The sequence below is a fragment of the Palaemon carinicauda genome, chromosome 31 (genome assembly GCF_036898095.1).
Source record: "Palaemon carinicauda isolate YSFRI2023 chromosome 31, ASM3689809v2, whole genome shotgun sequence".
Classification (NCBI taxonomy): Eukaryota; Metazoa; Arthropoda; class Malacostraca; order Decapoda; family Palaemonidae; genus Palaemon; species Palaemon carinicauda.
Window position 1 is genome coordinate 66,216,691 of NC_090755.1, and position 20,618 is coordinate 66,237,308.

General features: G+C 40.1%; 2 protein-coding genes and 1 long non-coding RNA gene across 8 annotated transcripts in view; 1 reads left to right on the forward strand and 2 right to left on the reverse strand.

Annotated features, from left to right (window-relative positions):
* Nucleotides 1-11,677, reverse strand: part of LOC137624489 (uncharacterized) — a 93,532-nt gene extending 81,855 nt beyond the window's left edge. For 3 of the 6 annotated variants that reach the window (XR_011040738.1, XR_011040737.1, XR_011040741.1), the window contains exon 1: nucleotides 11,021-11,167. This is a non-coding gene — a long non-coding RNA (uncharacterized lncRNA). Of the gene's footprint in view, nucleotides 1-11,020; nucleotides 11,168-11,583 lie in introns of those variants that run through there. The other 3 variants (XR_011040739.1, XR_011040740.1, XR_011040742.1) reach the window with 2 other exon arrangements.
* LOC137624491 (GTP-binding protein Di-Ras2) overlaps nucleotides 1-20,618 on the forward strand; it is a 611,765-nt gene that overhangs the window by 573,810 nt on the left and 17,337 nt on the right. The window lies entirely within an intron of this gene.
* On the reverse strand, nucleotides 16,400-20,129 carry LOC137624999 (uncharacterized). Its single transcript, XM_068355934.1, has 3 exons — nucleotides 19,918-20,129; nucleotides 17,788-17,957; nucleotides 16,400-16,592 (listed from the first exon to the last, which is right to left on the reverse strand). The coding sequence occupies exons 1-3, from the start codon at nucleotides 20,017-20,019 to the stop codon at nucleotides 16,487-16,489; spliced, it is 378 nt and encodes a 125-aa protein (XP_068212035.1). The 5' UTR covers nucleotides 20,020-20,129; the 3' UTR covers nucleotides 16,400-16,486.

Here is a 20,618-nt window from a genome sequence, read left to right on the forward strand (position 1 = left end):
TCAGATCTTCACCTCCATGGGTCTGACTTCATCCAAAATACATCAAGATGTGTCCTAAACATTCAAGAATCAATTCCTAAAAGGATTTGTGTATATATGTATAAACTTTTTTTTTATGAATTTTTATGTCAGGTCTTTTTTTTTTTCTACTTAATTTTTTAAAATATTTATAATAAATAGTTTTTCTGCAGATGAGTAGTATTTATCTTTACAGTTGTTTTAAGCATTCATTGAAGTTTTTTTTGGCAAAAGAAAAAAGGAGGTTACTGCAAAAACTGATTTTTCAAGAATTTTTTTTGGCGTCGGGGTCGTTCGCGTCCGAGTATACCCTTAAAGGGGTGTCCGAGGACCGTACCTATCCAGGGTTAATGATAAAAATACCTCAAGTTGTAGATCGGAGGTGCAGACGATTCATAGGAAGGAGGCAGCGTCTCTTTGACGAGATGCACAGATTACAAATCATGAGAAAGGGAATTTGTTTCTATGGTGACTTTGAAAGCAGAATCTTTATGCCCCTTAGTCTGAAGACTTTGCAAAGGTCAAGCAATAGCCTCTAACTACTGACAGAGATGAATTTCTTCTGACAAAGGTAGACTACGAATCTGTTGGTTTTAGAGCAGCTTTAACTGAAGAAGTATCCCTTCCATAATGTCAATCACAGAAGATGGTTAACTTACCCTGGTAAACAGCTGCAGAAGATCTTCACAGATATCCAGGCAACTGATATCCATTGCCTCGTCAAAAGCCTTTCACTCTTGGCAGATGCTCGATAATTGGCACAGAGACAGGGATATCACAGTTGTGGTACCTCTGCAGAAGGGGCTGAAAAAGTAGGTTAGGCCATTGGGGGTAGTTCTCTTGGTGCTCTCCTAATAACATTGGCAGATCTGGCTACCATTTGGCATGCCACTTGGGAATCACCAGGATCATTCCAAGATTCATTGTTCTCAAAAGCCTGTCGATTACTCATCAAATTGGATAGAATAGAAGAAAAGCATTAACATTAGTCCTGTGGATGTCGGAAGGCTACCTCTAGAGCCTCTGTTGGATTTGGAATGGGTGAGCAGAATACTGGGAATTTCTTTTCAAGCTGTGTTACCAACAAGTATATAGACGGTGATTCCCACAGTGCTATAAGCTTCAATGGTACTCGAAGACGAATGGATCATTTCCATTGACAGCTTGTCCTTGGCTGCAATAGCATTCTTGTCTGGAATAAAATCGCTAACAGCTCCACAGCATTGCCGAAGACCCTAGTATGCGCCTGCTTTGCCAACCTGTAGGTGGAGTGAAACAGTGCCCTCTTGCTTTTTGATGTAGGGCACTATGGTATTGTTATTACTATGCTCCCGGGTATCCCATTAAAACTTTGTTAGAATGCATTCAATGCTGGAAGCACTACTTACAATTTCAAGTTTTCTTCTAAGGACAAGCTTACTGAGGTGGTGTCTTCTTCAGGCGAGTGCCCTACCCCTCCTTGGATGCATCTCTAAACAGCATCAACTTCAGATAAAAGAACCCAAGAGGAATTCCCTCGAGGTTCCTGTCGTTCAGCCACCAGGCAAGATCAGTCCTTGCCTCCTGTTCCACTGTAACAAAAAGGTGAGGGGCATCATTGGTTGCTGAAGTGACATTTTGGACATCACTTAAGCGGCTCTTGGTTGAGATGCCCATGAGAAAAGCTTCAACAAAGGTGCACTTCAAGACTTTGCCATCACTGAGCCGGAAGCTCTTGTACTGTGAGAAAAGTTTCTTGATACCTCGCCAAGTCTGCTTACTCTGTTCTTTGATAAGACTTGTTGCTGCTGTGTATCAGAATACCAAGGTACTCTGATCCTCTGCTTAGCCATGAGACTGGAGACTGGACTTTTCCAGATTGACCATGATCACAATTTGTGACAAAAATAAAATTTCTTTATCCTGAAACAATGGCATGCACACACAATGAAACAAGTGTGCCCATTGGTGAACAATTGGGGAGTGGTAGCATAGGACTCTGAACTGGTACATTACTTTTCCGAGGACAAAGAGGTGCTTTCTATAAGATAGATGGATGGGAATCTGACATACATCTTCAGATATAGAGAAAGCATACAGTCTTCCTGATGGCAGATCATATGGTGCTCACCATCTCCATATTGAAGCAGTCTGTTGAACAAACTTATTAAAGGAAGACAGATCGAGGATTGGTCTCCAACCCATAAACTTTTCCACTTGGAAAAGACAATAAAAAGCCTAGAAAACCAACCACTAATACTAGCATGTGGGAGTTGAAGGTCACCAGTGTTTGAGTAAGGGGAGGACAAGAGCATGAATGGAAGGTGGTATCCGTTCTGGAGGACTTCCACCACCCAGTTGTCAACTCTCTGGTATTGCTACTTGCCCAACAGCATGATAGGCATCCCCCCCCTCAACTCATGGCAACTTCCTCCCTTTCTACCTCTACCCCTCTGGATGGCCAGGAGAGGATCTAAAAGAACATTGTCCACACCTTTTCTAAAGGGACACTGCAGCTCCTTCCGAGCAGACTTGAGTAAAGCTAGGTCTATGCTCTTTTGGTTACTTATGAAGTGCCGGACCACAATGGTATCAACATGGAGAGAGTCTTGGCTAGTCTTCCTTTCTCCACAGTTCAGAAGACATCCTGTTAACAAAAACATGGCTGCATTTTCAAACAATGATGATTTTCTTAATATGAGTGCCTCTTGTTTACATACCTGCCTAGGGACGAGGGAAGCTAGCATTGGCACCTGAAAATCAAGCCTGTAACTAATAATACTGTAATAAAGTTTGCAAAGCCCACAGAAGTTACTAAGAAAGCAACAACAGACCACTGGAGGCTATTAATGGAAGTAGCCTCCATGGCTGCGGAGACTGATGCAGATAACTTATTTCCCAAAGTCTGAGGCCCCTCCACTGGGGACCCTAGCAACAGCATTGCCACTGCTATTGATCAGAAGAGGAGAGGGGTCAGCATCCTCAGGAACATAAAATCGATGCTGTCAAAAAGTGACTGAGGTACGATCTTGTTTGATCGTCTCTAGTGTAAAGAATTTCTAGAACCAGAGATCTAGGAATTAATGTTACATAGGGCTGCATGAGCAAGCTCTGACCAAGGCAGCTCAAGAAGATTTAGCAGGAGGATCCCTAACAGATTATCTATATCCTAACGTTTAAGGCCTTATAGATGGTGATCATACGCGTGGTGATCATGCACATGTGAAGGATTATCTTCAAAGTCTGATCCACCATGATCCCTCAGCTCTGGTCAAGTAGTCTCTTAAGCTGCAACTACTCTTCTTCGGAAGAGTTAGTGTTGCGTCCATAGACTCAGCAGCAGTAAGAGGCCAAAGAAACAGGGCTGGGAGGGGGAAGAGGACTTTTTCTTGCTAGAAATCCAAGTCAAGGTTGAGGATTTGGGAGGGGGAAGAGGACTTTTTCTTGCTAGAAATCCAAGCCAAGGTTGAAGATTTCCAGGCTGGCAACAACCAAAGGGGGAAAAGATCGGGTACCTTCTCCTATAACAGGAGAGGATTCGGTTCTTATTCCCATCTGTAGTGTGAATTGGTAACTGTGACTGCTGGTGTTTGTATGCTTGCTTGGCAACATTGAGTCTCTAACACTGTACCGGCTTGGCCAACACCTTGCCACAACTTTAAGCTGAATAAAGCCAACGTTCCAGCAACTGTGTTTGGTATTCCACAATTTATTCAGCTTAATATTCAACATGGACAAGTTTCTAAGGCCCAGCCCAATTGATGTGGACCCAGAATCAGCCGATGCAGAGGACAAATGGATTATGTGGCATGATAACTTTGAGGCGTTCTGTGCGGCCATCAACCCGGACTTAAATCCAGATAAGTTGGCCTTGCTTCGTGCTCACGTATCTTGTAAACTGTTTAAGATAATCAAAAGTGCCACCACATATGCCACTGCCATAAGCCTGTTGAAGGCTAGATTTGTGAAACAGAAAAGTGAAGTGTTTGCCAGATACAAATTAGCCACCTGCAAGCAACAGAGTGGTGAGACTCTAGACGCTTTTTTTGGATAACCTCAAAGGTCTGGCCTCGGAATGTAGCTTCACTGATTGTACAGCCCCTCAGGCTGAAGAACTGGCCATCAGAGATTCATACATCACGGGTATGGCATCTAATGCAATCCGACAGAGACTGTTAGAGAACTTATCCTTGGACTTATCCACAGCTGTGAAACAAGCCCGTGCACTGGAAATGGCTCAATTGCACTCAGCGTCTTATGCAAGTGAAACCAATACCACAGTGGCAGCATTGATAGATGATCAGGCAAAACCCGAAATGGATCCCAACAGTTTTCCGATCGAAATGAGTGACTCCCTGAATCCAAGTGAGTGTGCTGCCGCCGTCAGCGGTCAGAGGTGCTTCTTTTGTGGAGGATCCCTACATCCCAGAGCCCACTGCCCAGCCAAGAAAGCCTCGTGTTCCAACTGTCAGAAGGTAGGTCATTATGCTCGTGTCTGCAAGTCCCAAAGAAAACGATGGAACAATAATGGTAAATCAACTAACTCTAATCTTGTAGCTGGAGTTGTCCCAGACAATCTCCCACAGTCCATCCCTGCTTCCTTAACAGGGGCCGCTGTGACTGCAGCTTCCCCTGCACTACGAAGTGTTTACAAAACTGTCCTACCTGTAGAACTGAATGGAGGGGAGGCCCTGGACGGGCTGGTCGACACTGGAGCATTTAAAAGCTTTATAGATGCCAAAGTAGCTAGGGCTATGAACTCAGTGACTCGTTCTTCAGCCTGCAGCATAACCATGGCTAATGCCAAACAGACAATGAAACTTAACAAGTGTTGCAATTACGATTTAACTGTAAGTGGAAGAGTATACCCTGAGTTCTGTCTGCACTTGATGGACGATTGCGTGGCTCCAGTTGTTTTGGGACACTACTTCCTACAGTTACACAAGCAAGTCAGCGTAGACTTTGGTGGAACGCTACCACCTTTGGAGCTAAGCATCCAGTCACCTTGTGCTCTGATAGCAGCTCAAATTGAACCGCCAGCCATCTTCGACAATCTGACAGTCGACTGTCACCCGATACAGGTGAAATCCAGAAGGTATTCCAAAGAGGACTCCGAGTTCATCAAGAAAGAAGTAAAAAGGCTGCTAGAGGAGGGCATCATCACACCGAGTCGCAGCTCGTGGAGAGCTCAAGTGGTAGTCGTTGATCAGTGTGATAAGAAAAGATTAGTCATAGATTACTCTCAAACCATAAACAGATTCACCAACCTAATTGCTTATCCTGTTCCAGGGATCACCGAGATGATTGAGAAAATTTCTACTTACCGCTACTTCAGCTCCATAGACTTGAAGGCAGCATATCATCAAATACCATTTAACATGGCTGATCGGAAATTCACGGCGTTCGAAGCGGATGGAAGGCTGTTCGAATTCACGCGTTTGCCTTTTGGAGTAACCAATGGGGCTACCTGCTTTCAGCAAGTTCTCGACGAAATTATTGGTAAGGAACAACTAGAGGGTACGTTCGCCTACATAGATGACATCACGGTCTGCGGTCACACACGTGAAGAACACGACAGAAATCTGAAACGCTTTCAAGAAACTGCATTGAAGTATGGACTTACCATAAATGACAAGAAAAGTGTTTATGCTCAAACATCAATCTCTATTTTGGGCCATGTAGTGAATGATCACCAAGTCCTACCTGACCCGGAAAGAATGCGTCCATTGCTGGAGATGAACCCTCCAGACAGTACCCCTAGTCTCAAAAGAACGTTAGGACTCTTATCCCACTATGCGAAGTGGGTACCGAACTTCTCCCAGAAAATTCGACCTTTAGTCGGAGTGAAAACTTTCCCGATGGCCAAATCCGCAGAACAAGCACTCGAAGAACTAAAGAATGAAATATCTCGAGCTTCACTTGCTGCTATAGATGACGAAGCAGTCTTTGTAGTCGAAACAGACGCCTCTGCTGACGCCGTTGCAGCCTCATTGACACAAGAAGGAAAACCAGTGGCCTTCTTTTCTCGCTCGCTCTCAGAATCGGAGAAACGACAATCGGCAGTGGAACGCGAAGCATGTGCTATCGTAGAAGCCATCAAGAAATGGCGACACTTTCTGCTAGGACGTAAATTTAGACTCATAACTGATCAGCAATCGGTGCGTTTCATGTTTGACGCCAAGAACCATGGCAAAATCAAGAATGAAAAAATAATGCGGTGGAGGCTGGAACTGAGTTGTTTCAACTTTGACATCACATACAGACCTGGATCAAAGAACCAAGTAGCAGACGCTCTCTCTCGTGCCTCGGGATGTGTGGCTTCACTTACCTGTACTCAAGGAGACGAGCTGACTCAGCTTCACGAGCACCTGTGCCATCCAGGAATCAGAAGGATGACCCACATCATAAGACAGAGAAACTTACCCTTTACCATTGAAGAAGCTCGGACTGTCATACGTAAATGTCAAACCTGTGCTAAGATCAAACCTAAGTTCTCCAAAGAAACAGGAACATTGATAAAAGCTACCAGGCCATTCGAGCGTCTGGCTATCGACTTCAAAGGTCCGATGCCGTCCACCACAAAGAACAAATACATTCTCAACATAATTGACGAGTACAGCAGATTTCCGTTCGCCTTTGCAACAGAAGACACCTCAGCGAGTACCACCATTAAATGTTTGTCTACTCTCTTTTCAGTTTGGGGCCTGCCCGAGTACATTCATTCAGACAGGGGACCTGCTTTCGTGTCGTCAGAGTACCAAAAGTTCCTTCATGACCGTGGAGTGGCTACAAGCTACTCGTCTGCGTATAACCCCCGTGGCAATGGCCAGATCGAGAGAGCCAATGGAACTTTGTGGCGCACCGTAAGGTTAGCTCTCGCTTCTCTCTCCCTCCCTATAGAAATGTGGGAGGCTGTCCTGGATCAAGCATTACACAGCATGAGGTCCCTTCTGTGCGTCGCTACGAACCAAACACCGCATGAGCGCATGTTCCTGCACCCCAGGAAAGCAACATACGGGCAGGCGGCTCCATCATGGATGACAGAAAATGAACAAGCTCTTCTAAAGAAAACGGTTAGGAAATCCAAGTACGAACCTGAGGTCGAGGAAGTTAGACTCCTGCATGTCAACCCACAATGGGTTTGTGTTGCACACCAAGACGGCAAGGAATCCACTGTGTCGACTCGTCACCTGGCTCCTGCAGCTAAAGTATTCAGTCCAAACACCTGTCACGATAAAGGAAGCCGTCATATCTTCAACATGCGAGAGAATGGTAAGACTCCCATTAATCAAGGACCCACCCTCCCACCTGGAGACCCCAGCCAGAGAATGGAAAGAAGTCAAGTGGATACAAAACAAGACCAGGGGAGGGAGCCCGCAACCGAACCGCAACAAACCACAGAACCACCCACCCCGGGAAAGGTACCGTCGAAAGGAACACCCACAGAAACGCCAACCTCAGAGGCGCCTCAACGCTCAAGTCGCACTAGGCGCCCTCCAGGCTATCTCTCAGATTTTGTCCTAGATGAGTGGGAGTAGTATGGGTGGTAAGTGTCCTTATGTCATTGTGTTCATTATGAATTAGTAGTTATAGGGCCCATTGTTACCAATGTGTTTTTTTATGGTAAGTGTCCTTATGTCAATGTGTTTATTATGAATTAGTAGTTATAGGGCCCATTGTTACCAATGTGTTTTTTTATGTGAGATGAGCCCAGTTATCATATAAAATAAGTACTCATGAGTTTTGTAATATGATATGAAATTTGTAGTGCCAATAAGGTGAGCCTTGTAATGCAAATGCGATGTAAGAATAATTACAGTTGGTGTGAAATCAGTGAATTCATGTTTTGTTATGATGCAGATGTGTACTGTACTATATGTTCTTCTTCTCAGTGGGGGTGAATGTAGTGTGAATTGGTAACTGTGACTGCTGGTGTTTGTATGCTTGCTTGGCAACATTGAGTCTCTAACACTGTACCGGCTTGGCCAACACCTTGCCACAACTTTAAGCTGAATAAAGCCAACGTTCCAGCAACTGTGTTTGGTATTCCACACCATCCTATGCTCCTTCCACAAGTGGAACAGCAAAAGGTACAACAGTATTAGTACTAGAGGGCCAACCATCTGCTAACACCTTTAGCACCTTCTCACAGATGGATCACCTTTGATGTCCAAGGAAGGTCACAACTTCCTCAGGTCCAAATCCCTGTTATCTTTGTAATAGTCACAAAAGCAGGCAAAACTTAAGGGGGGTTATTACCTTTACAGGGGAAAGTCACACACCTAACTCTCAAGAATGCTACTGAGAAGGAAAATCTGGGTCTCCTCCCTCCTTTGGCTTTCCTCCAGTGGACTCTGCTCTAAGGAAAGTAGCATAAAACAAAGTAGTTGGAATAATAGTGGGCAAAAATCAGCTAAGGGGCTAGAGATTCAACTGTTTGGGCGTGCTCATCTCTGAAGATAAAGTCTTTAACTTAACTTCACTTGTAAATTATTCAGAACAATGCAAAGGATACCATGACCTACTTTTGTCACAGGGGGATGACTACAAACAGTTATGCCCCTTGCATAAAGGGCACAATAGAGAAAAAAAAAAAAAAAAATTAGTCCACAGACGTCCCACTCAAACCTGATTAAATTGTGGCCAGTATTACCAGGCCACACTTGCATGTGGTATATCTATCACAGGCGGACAACACAGACACACTGGAGAGAGAAGGCAGAATAATTAAAACAGCCAAAAAATGTGGTACTATACAAATAAAGAGATATAGAGTACTGTATACCAATACTGCTCGGCAGCAGAAGTCTTAAGTGACTGCTCAATGGAATGGGCAGTAACTATAACCACCTCTTGAATTTTAAGAGTTTCAAGTTGGCTTTATCATATTCCTATTGAAGAACTTAGGTTTGTATTTGTGCAAGAAAATTAAATTCCAGAATATATTTAGGGGGATATATTAGGTATTCATGGACTATCTATCAGATATGTTTGTAGTGTGAAATGACAATACTGTAGTTTTGAAAGGTCAAGCATGTACATTAAGATAATATCTGCAGTAACAAAGTTTGAATAATCATGTTTAAAGATGAAATAGTAAATGTGATACAGTGCTGAACTTATAGTTCTAGCCAAATACAAGAGCCATGTATTCTAAATATTCATTAGCTCTAGTCATCTACTTATAACCCTAATAATGGCATAAAGCCCCATTCAAGAGTTTCCCAATCCACTTATAAAAACAATTACAGATGCCAAAGGCGGCCACCAAAAATTTGTAAGCGCCGGAGGGGGCCACCGAAAATTTACAAGCGTCAAGAGGCGCCCACCAAAAATTTTTAAGCGCCGGAGGTGGCCACCGAAAATTTTCAAGCGCCGGGGGCGGCCACCAAAAGTTTCAAGTGGCGGAGGCGGCCACCAAAAATTTTAAGTGCCGGGAGCGGCCACCAAAAGTAAAAAGTGCCGCAGGCGGCCACCCAAGTTTCAAGTGCCACAGGCGGCCACCAAAACTTTCAAGTGCCGGAGGCGGCCACCAAGAGTTTCAAGTGCCGGAGGCGGCCACCAAGAGTTTCAAGTGCCGGAGGCGGCCACCAAGAGTTTCAAGTGCCGGAGGCGGCCACCAAGAGTTTCAAGGGCCGGAGGCGGCCACCAAGAGTTAAAGTGCCGGAGGCGGCCACCAAGAGTTTAAAGGGCCGGGGGCGGCCACCAAGAGTTTAAAGGGCCGGGGGAGGCCACCAAGAGTTTCAAGTGCCGGGGGAGGCCACCAAGAGTTTAAAGTGCCGAGGGCGGCCACCAAAAGTTTCAAGTGCCGGAGGCAGCCATCAAAAGTTTTAATTCTGGGAGCCTATTTCTAAATCTGGGCTTTTAGCAATGACGACTGCTAGACTTACTCCTACTCCAAGTAAAAGTTTTAACAATATCAACTAAAAAGATAAATGGCAGCGAGGATCATCTCATTCATTTCCAGGACATCGACAGCCATACGTTTGAGACAGAAATAGAGGGCTGAAGACTATGAAGCGAGCCATTTTATTTAGGACATTTTATTTCAGACAATGATAGCATTTCTGATAAAGACATTCCTCTGGCAGAGTTCAATTTAAGTGTGATAACTACAGTACAGCCCTATATTCTAGTGCTACATTTAGTTTTCAAAATTTAACCAAGAGCTGAAATTCTATTATGCCTAAGGATTTCTTTTCAAATATTTTTTTTTTTTTTAAAGTATAGGACTTAGGTTGAATTTTTCTGTTTTCATAAAAGTTTCAAACATTTCATTTTGAATCTAAGACATCATGGAATTTTCATAAAATAAAATAATCAAAATAATGAACCGATATGATGCAAATACTTGGGGGAACCCGATAATTTTCAAATTTTAGATTTTCCGAAAACAACATTCCAAGAGGGGAACACACAAGAACACCACGTAACTTTAGGTTCCCCACATAACCTAACCGAGGACCCGTATACTTAACCACTTGGTTATCGGCAGTGTGGAGTTACTCAATTCCGTCAATCGTCCTCCTGGATCACCAAACCCCTAGCTTAACCAAATACTAAACCTAAACCTTGGGTTTACTTCCCATGCGGGTTCACTTGTCAACTCCAATTGCAGCCTTTTCTCGTCCACTACAAGCCAAATGCTTCAGACATGTCCTTGGTCCTGTTAGGGGTTTAAGTTTAACCATTTTCATAACACACTGCCAATACGGATTGGTGATGGTGGAAAGGTAGCACCAAACTAATTTAGTAAACCATAGCTTTGATATATCGTAGTTCACACAAATTAAAGTTTCCCCAATATTGAACATTGATTTAACTACTAATAAAGTTCACAATTGTCGTAACGAACTACATACATGTAATAAAAATACTTTATAACACGACCCAATCTCCAACATCACAAAAAAGGTAGCGATGATCCATGAACAATGCGGTAGCACAGAAATCAAAACACCAAGTCTTTTTTAGATTATTTACCCGTCACTTATGTTTGTATTTACTCTATGACAACACTAACCTGCATTCCTGAACCGCAAATGTTTAATCACAACGACAGAAATAGCAGTCTACCTTTTATAATTGTAGAGTTCATCAACAGAGATAAAGCACTCAAGACAACCAAAGGCACCTAGTTCACCAAGTGGGAGACAGAGACAGTCACAAGAATTGGCCAATTTTCTAAGTTCACTTTTGTTACCTCTGGTACTTCATTGTCCTTGGCCAAATGGTGACGTAACAACCCATTTTCTTTATATTCTGAATGAAAATGGTAACTATTTCCTAAACGAATACGGTTAGATTTTTGGTTCCTTTCCAATATTCACAATTCGTAGGTTGTTACCTCTGGTACTTCATTGTCCTTCGCAAAATGGTGACGTAACAACCCCACTTTCTTTATATTCTGAATGAAAATAGTAACTATTTCCTAGACAAATAAGTTAGATTTTGGTTCCTTTTCAATATTCACGATTCATAGGTTGTTACCTCTGGTACTTCATTGTCCTAAGCAAAATGTTGACCTAACAACCCCATTTTCTTTATATTCAGAATTAAAATAGTAACCATTAACTAAACGCTTACCTTATATAATTTAAGGAGTTCATCAACAAAGACGAAGACACTCAAGGCAGCAAAATGTTTTTGGTTCATCACGAGAGAGACAGAGACAGAGTCATGAGAGTCAGACAATTTTCTAAGTTAAATTTTGTTACCTCTGGTACTTCATTGTCCTTGGCAAATTGGTGACGTAACAATCCATTTTCTATATATTTTGAATGAAAATGGTAACTACCAAAGACTATATAAGAAATATGTCGCAAAGTTTACAATCGAATTCCATCCTATATACCCGTAAGCATTACCGCTCTGAATGTTTGGTTGCTCGCTCAACAGATGGAGCCATTCGTTTCGCATGGGAGTATCTGGCATCTTTTCATAGCACACTCATTTGTGTGTTAAAAGCCTGAGCCTTCCTATCTTCCTTCAGTATATAGTCTTTGGTAACTACTTCCTAAAAGAATACCGTTAGATTTTGGTTCATTTCCAATATTCACGATACATAGGACGAATCAATGTAAGTGAAACTTCAAAACGTACTTAAATAGAGAATTTTAAAAAAAATATTATGACAGGTGAAAACGTCTTGACGAAATCAACAATATAATCTAAAGACCCAAATAGATGTTTTCAAAAGGATATTTGGTGTTTTTTATGCTTTTAAGATATAATTGGCTGAACGAAATATTCCTTAGATTTTTTATTCAGGATGTGAATGTATTGATCACAGAGTCTAATGAAAACATTTGGATTCTTTGAAATGTGTTGGTATTGATACCACTGTCAAGTCCCGTCAGTAAATTAAATGGAAAATTCTACTTCTTCAAATACCTCAAAATCTTCATAGCACTAAAGGCGGCGTATTCCATTGAATCATTTACATGAGGTCGTCCAAGATGCTCCATTATTTCCAGATTAAAAGTCATATTAGCACTTAACTAAAATAGATGTAGCTATGAAGACTGCAAAAGGCCAAGCATAAATATATCCAACAAACATTTTCGCGTTTCCCTCGATACACCAGACTTACTAAAGGATTGTAGCCTCGGGCCATCGTGAAAGATGTTAATAAATCTGATCTTTCAGCTGTGTATTGACCTTGTTTGCGGGCTTTACTTATTTCTACGGCTTTTTTTCCTCCATCCAAGATCACACCAGTAAGGGATAAGACCAAGATAACACCAGTAATGAACAAGACCACCATTGCCATTTTAGCATTAATTGAAATATCTGACCTCCTTGCAATTTTATCATTGATTAATGTAAATAACAACCACGGTCCAGTAACAACTGTTAATAAAAAAAACGCTAATGAATTTTACCCGGCAAATATAACTAAAGGATCATTCGTTACAGACTGTGGATGTTTATTTAAGTTACTAGTTTTTCTCTTTAACAGCACAGGCCACAGTTTTCTGGCAGGAGCAAGGTAACTAATATTCTATTAATGGTTCGGCAGGAGATTTTGAAATACAACTGAAATAGGTCTCCCTATTTTCTGAACGAATCTTGTCTTCTTATTGTCGTAACAAGTTGCATCACTTTACCACGAATCAAATTTAGTAGCGAAACAAATATACACATTGGCATAGCAAAAATATATTATATCTAGAATAGCAAGTTCTCATCGACAAAAAGAAGTGTCACACCAATGTCGGGTTGCGCGTTTGCTCTCTCTCTCTCTCTCTCTCTCTCTCTCTCTCTCTCTCTCTCTCTCTCTCTCTCTCTCTCTCTCTCTAATAACATTGTTAACGCCACAATCATCGACTGTCCTCGCCTTCAATAGCATTTCTTATCAGCCTGACTTAAAAATCTAAGTTCTAAAATTCTTAATTACACATAAGTAAGCTTGCTCATATCATTATTATCATTATTAAAGTCATTGTTACAAGATTTCCATATTCCTTGATACTTCAGCTCCTACCATGAATTAAGTATTTCTTGATTATCGAATGAGAGTTTCTATGGGTTGAAATTTCCTTAAACGTAGCTTCTCACCTTTATGACAAGATGAAATATTTAAATTCCAACCGCTCGATGAATCCAAGATCTTCAATATACCTTTCATCGCTGACAACTTACTAACTTTACTTTAATTTAAGGGATGCTTTTCAGGTCCTATACTGCAGGGGAACCAGACTCTCTACATTTCAAGCCATTCGGCATTCTAGCTTCAATAAAAAGTAAGAATTTTATACACCAGTTCAAATATTTTCGATAAATTTCACAACTATTCAATAATTTTCGTAACATTTGTGTCCAGGTTTAAATAATCTGAAGCAATTAAGAAGTTTCTCTTTCAAGAAATCTCCATTTTCTATTACTTTTGTCAAAGGTGTAGGAGAGACTCCCTTATTTGTCAACTTGAGCATGGTCACCATTCTTTCCCTATTGCCAAAATGAACGAAGAGTATCAGGAAAACAATGCTGATGCTAGTTTGTAAAAAATCTCGATATTTGAATGAAGTGATGATTTTGGACCACATGGTTCAACCTAGAGAAACTTCACTCTATCACTGTAAAGAAAACTTTAAAAGAGCTTAAACGCCAAATGAAAAATGAAACAGGAACGGAAATCTAGTAGAAAGCTAAAAACAGGGAGTACAACTACTTCACGCAGTTCAGTTCATGTGAATTAGAAATCAATGAAGATTAACAAGACCCTTCACACATTGCCTGCTGGGAAATTCTTCCGAGTGGTAGTAATTCACTAATCACGTGTAGGCCTACTGCTAATATGTGCCGTCACAGTGTAGCGGCTTATAGAAACCAAAGTCTAGATCTTGATAGAAACTACGAGGCCACTTGAGGAAAATCCTCTCGTGAAGACATGCCTCCTAACGGCTGAAAATATCTCCGCACCTGATAACTCTTACCATCTACGGTTATACATTTCTAGACATTTTATAAACTAAATTCATTGACAGTAACATATCTCGGTGTTCAAATAATACGCCATGATGAACTTTAATGCTATAATGTAAAAAGTCTTGTGTTTTTAAATTTATTGTCTCGAGAAAATCGTGATACAGAAAAACCTTAAACATAATACGATTGTGTTTAGATGAAATGCAAATGATGCGAGTTTTGTTACCTTTAAAATGCATGCGATTTGTTGTCTTTTAATTATAATGTCAATGTTGCGCTTTGAAAACAGCTTTTACTTGAGAAAATTCTTACAATAATCTCCTTTATGATTAAGTCACCAACAGATGATCTTCGTTCAATCCGAGCTTAAACAATGAAAAGGGTTAAGTAACATACCGGATCGTATTGTTGATACTCTTAAACCCTGTCCACACAATCGAGCATGCCCGACGGGCAAACAGTGATACCAGACCACAATAGTTAGTAAGAATGAGGGTTAATGACGTCAGAAGCGGGAATACCACAGACAGGGATCTGGCATCATACAATGTTGCCAGATCCCTGCCTTTAGTTTTCCCGCTTCTGACGTCATCAACCCTCATTTTTACTAACTATTGTGGCCTGGTATCACTGTTTGTCCATCGGGCATGCTCGATCGTGTTGACAGGGCTTTAGACTATCTCCTTTCCCACCGTTACCCCTACGTCAAGGGGTAGTTGCCTGGCATGGTTATCACTTTGCGGGATCGTATGCCTATGCAGTCATCAACCATCGTTATTTATTGGCGGAGGACCTAAACTCTGACTGAATACTCCAACTGCAAGGCAGCAGTTTCCAAAGTTAATGGCAGTGAGGTTAGCCTTTTGCTAAAAAACAAAACTGGAGCCGTCCTTTTAGTCGTTCTCTACGACACGCAGGACTTACGGTAGTATTATTCTTACACCCCTGCCACAGGCCATTGGTACCCGGAGAATACATTGTGTATGCCAAGGTTTACATGAGAAAATTACCTTTCACATCACTAGAAAGGGACTATATGTTCATTGATATATGAGCACACAAAGAAGTCTATCTAAAACCTATTATGTAGATGTTCCATAAATATTTCGCTATATTTGAAGACATTGAAGTGTAATTATTTTTCCTAATCACACTCTTTTCGGTAAGTAAATTAGTTTAAACAAACTTATCATCCATAGCCTTCAAAATCCAGATGACTTTTTTTTTTTATTTCATACGGCATTGACCCTTTTTATCTTAATCTCATATCTTAATAAGAAGCGTAATATGGAAGCTTTGGTTATAATTGTTATAATAATGAAATAGGACATTCATTCCTTCAGTTTCTGTATTGGTGTACCAGGATGCTTCCACCTCAAAAAAAAAATAAATAAATAAATAAACATTTATATAAAGTTTGTTTAGATAATTCATAAAACAATATCTTGAAATATTCTACAATTTAGTATTTCTCTTACCCTTGAATTTTCTCTTCGAGCTGGTTCAATGTTATTCCGTCGAGATATTTTCAACGCACGTCAAAAATTGTCCTACCTTGGAGAGAAAAAAAAAAAAAAAAAAAAAAAAAAAAAAAAAAAAAAAAAAAAAAAAAAAAAAAAAAAAAAAAAAAAACTGGATTAGTTTAAACGTTTGTCCAGATTTAATAATTTCCCATAGAGTAACTATCACCAGGTTTGAGTAGTCTGTATTTTTGGCATTCTGTTCGATTATGTTTCCAGATGAATCTTTTTTTTTCTAAAAATCTGCTGTTAGTTGGTCTCTTGGCTAGTACAGCGATAACGTGTTTGCCTAGCATTTGCATGGCAGCAGATCGATCCCCGCTCGGGACCGCGAGTTTAAGCTGTTTACTGGGGAGGCCACTGCTCTGGCAGGGCACCACAGCCTTGCCCCGCTGACGTTCTGATGGAACTGGAACTAAAACCAGACACCTTTAACCAGAATTACCAAACGACCAGACCTAACTATTTTTTTTTTTTTTCAGAAAGTGTTTTCTAGATTTACTTCGAAACTTTCCATTACCATCCATTTCGTAACATCATTAATTTGTACTTGTTTTCACCCTTCGTCTCCTGATATCGTGTTCTTTCTTCAGGTTCAACTTCTTTTCCAGGTCCTTGACTAAATGTTCTGGAAGCGCCATTTTTCTGGAATGAGTGAGAAAAGGAAAAAAAAATTAAGATCAAAACATTCATGCTTTGAGCCTGAATATTCAAACCAGACTTTTTTTTAGAGTCTGGCTATTCAAACATTTGGTACTACAATGTGCTCTCAAGTTGGTGAGAGATGCACATTCACATACAATTTTCATTACAAAAATATAGAATAAGTCACACCTCACATTATCCTTCCTTCACATATCAAAATAATTTGTTACTACAATCGGAAAAAAATCCATAAAAAAATTTTTCTGTTTAAAAGTCCTTTAATGGTTTGAAACTATCATAGTTTCGTGAATATCAAGAACCTAATTACTAAAAACACAAGTTTAAGATGAGAAGAGAGCTAATCAAACTTTTTATGACACTGCTAGTGTTCTTTAGTATTTATTCATAATATCCAAGATTTAAATGTCAACACCAGATAACTCTGGTGGTTATAGGAATACGTTTAGTAGCACAAACATCTGGTGATGATTAGAGTTTACAATAGAAACTAAAATATCATTTAGGTAATTGTCGTCAATGTGTTACAATCAAAGTTTGTGAAATAGGTAACAATATCTAGCATTTTTTTTTCGACAAACTATAAAGTTCTTCAATATTTTCTGTATGACACATCCAGTTTCGAACGTCAATGTCGGCGACTTCTCAAAAACGCACGTTTCCGTTCATATCGTATAACAACTAGTCTTTCAAAATGCCAAGAACCTGTTTCAAGTCCCAACATTTAAATCTTTCTAATCTAAAACTAGATCTAAAATGAATTACCAATGTTCAAGTCAAAAGCACAGACTGGACCCTTATTTAAGTTAATTAATTAGAACAGTGGTTCCCAACCTTTTTTCTGTCATTTCCCCCCTGCACCCAGTTCAACCATCCAGATTTCCCCCTTCATGCCCCGCCCAGCCCTCATGCCCACTCGCCTGCCTCAGAAATGGGCATGATATTCCAATTCTCCCCTTGAATATCATGTCAGTGAGAACTGATATGATCATATCACAATTGAATGGCTAATAACAAATTACCGCACGTACTATGAGGACATTTTCCGCTTGTTTTAGTTAGTAGGTAGTGTAATTATTTCCCCCCTGGAAGCTTCAAATTTTCCCCCAGGGGGAAATTTCCCCCAGGTTGGGAACCACTGAATTAGGTTTTATTTTTCACTTGCAACCACACCCACCTCAGATCATTCAAAGTATCCAGTTTGAGTCTGGTGAGAGCTGCCTGCCTCATCTTCGTCTGCAGCATTTCTTCTTCTTTCTCCCTCTTCAGTTGCTCAGCTGCCTTGGCTCTTCTCTCGGCGTGCTCTTCAATCTGCGCTTTGATTCGGGATTCGTAATCCTCCTTGGCCTTGTTCAAGTAAAATATAATTATTTAATTAATCACGTCGAATATCTTATGTGAAATGGTAAAATCCGTATTTCTTTGGTATCGACATTGCAACATGGTAAAAGAACTTATGCTAATTTTTATTTTTTCACTTTTAAAACGCAAATCAATTTTATTAGTAAATTGTAAGATAGTTAATAATTGCACCTTCTAATCCTAATAGAATATTAAAAGGTTTTAACAATTACCAAAAAACTAATAAATAGACTCGCATATAAAAGCTCAAGCAGTAGACAAGACCAAGAAACTATAACCAAAAAATATATGATTAGTGCACACATTCGTGCGAAATATCATAACTTTGATTACTTGGACATTGGATGAAGGAAACCCAATAGATCATTGTCATTACTTGTATGAAATCCTGGCTTGGTATAAGAACTAATTTTAATAAATAGATTTGGAGTGGTATTACTACATTATTAATCGGAATTTGTTTGATTGTTTACAAATTTTTTGGACATAATATTTTTGCTAAAGCAAATCTGTCTTGTGCAAAATTATTGCATACAATTTATATAGTAAATGTTGTATCTTTACCTTTGTAAGTTTTTGTAATATTAAGTCAATAAAGTAATAATAAAATAATATTTATATTGGGGGGGAGGGTCTCGTTAGTATTCAAGAAAATGAAGAAATAATTGCTCCTTGATGTCTCAGAGACCTGCTGCAGGTGGGACTGCCCACACCATTGTAGAAAATGATGTTTGCATTCTAAAAGCTATTTATGATAATTGTGAAGAAAGTGTAGCACTTTGGGATGTTATGGAAATTGTGCCTTTAATTATTGTAACTAAAGAGTTTAATTTGGATTACATCAAAATATACCGATCATGATAGCAAAAGGATGTCGGTTTTAAATTGTGTCAGCTTGAAGTAGAACATTATAGAAAATATCTGATATTAATATTGTGTAGTTACGGTAGTTTCGAATTTACTGCTAATAGTTTTGAATTTACAAAAACTTTCGATTAGCAACCACATCCTCGTCATCTTTGGGAATTGACAATTTTCCTTACATACAGCGTGCAATTCAGTACATGTCATTTACAAATAGATGTTTGAAAATAAAAATTGGGTCAGGTCCTACATGGTAGTTTCAGCAAAAATGGGAGACGATAAAGAAAATAACTAAAAACTAAAAAAAAATCCAGAGTTCAATGCAGTCCCATTCACATGAGGCGAGTCTACCTCTGCTAAATAAACCACTAGTGAAACGTGCAAAAAAAAAAAATATTATTATTATTATTATTATCATTACTATTTGCTAAGCTACAACCCTATTTGGAAAGGCAGGATGATATGAGCCCGGGGGCTCCAACAGGGAAAATAGCCCAGTGAGGAAAGGAAACAAAGAAAAATAAAATATTTTAAAACCAGTAACAATAGAATTAATACTTCCTATAAAAACTATAAAAACTGAATAAAAAAAGAAGAGAAATAAGGTAGAATCGTGTGCCCGAGTGTACCCTTAAGCCAGAGAACTCTAACCCATAGTACAGAAGCTATAGAACTACCCAAGACTAGAAAACAATTGTTTGATTTTGGAGTGTCCTCGTAGAATAGCTGTTTACCATAGATAAAGAGTCTCTTCTACCCTTACCAAGAGGAAAGTGGTCACTGAACAATTACAGTGCAGTAGTTAACCTTTTGAAAAAAAGAGGAATTGTGTGGTAACTTCGGTGTTGTCAGGTGTATGAGTACAGAGGAGAATATGTAAAGAATAGGCCAGACTATTCGGTGTATGTGTCGGGAAAAGGAAAATGAACCGTAACCAGAGAGAGGGATCCATTGTAGTACTGTCTGGCCAGTCATAGGACCCCATAACTCTCTAGCGGTAGTATCTCAGTTGGTTCAAGCTACAAAAGGTCGCGATGAAGCCACAATCCTTAACAGACTTTAGAATGAATGAACCAATTACCTTCTGAGCTTTGTGAATCGTCATCCGCTCCCTCTCTTCGGTAATCATCCAGTGATCTGTCTTCTTCAGTAGCTCCGCTTTCCTCTTCAGCGCCTCCGCCATCCGCACCTTCTGTCTGTCCTCTATCTGCTGTCTCCTCTCCTTTGTTATCTTCGCTTCTCTCTCAGCCTTCTGCTTCGCCTCCTCCAGTTCTCGTTCTCTCCACTGACGCTCCAGCTAGAAGGACACATGCAAAAAGGTAGTGACAAACGGACGTAGCTAAGGGCGGGGGGACGGAGAAGACCTTTTTGAAAATGCCCCCTGGGCCACCAAGAGAGAGGGCCCTCCAAAGCAAGGCCAGGAAATAAAAGCATGTAAGTATTCATTTAGAATTACCACCCACTATCCAATGATTTCCATGGTAAGGGGAAGAGGTTGGGGGACATTTTCACTAACTCTCCCAGGACGCCATACCTTTTGAGGTCATCTATAGGTTGAACTAAATGTGATGCATTTCGCCTTACTTCCATCCGTAATGAAAGAGAGCATGCTACATTCCCGTACATTTTTTACTTTGGATTTGAATGGTAATGATGAGATATAATTAATGACATCAATTTCAATCTCTAAATTACGTTCCAATTGCAAGTATCTCATTATTTTAAAAGGATTTATCGCTGCACGAATTAAGATTCCATTACTTAACGGAAATATCAGATTTT

Excerpts from the sequence above, each read along its gene's own strand:
- LOC137624999 (XM_068355934.1), bottom strand. The coding sequence starts at position 20,019 with ATGGCGGAGGCGCTGAAGAGGAAAGCGGAGCTACTGAAGAAGACAGAT. Across the intron at positions 17,958-19,917 it reads CGATTCACAAAGCTCAGAAG|GCCAAGGAGGATTACGAATC; the intron begins GTAATTGGTTCA and ends TACTTGAACAAG. Across the intron at positions 16,593-17,787 it reads GATACTTTGAATGATCTGAG|AAAAATGGCGCTTCCAGAAC; the intron begins GTGGGTGTGGTT and ends CACTCATTCCAG.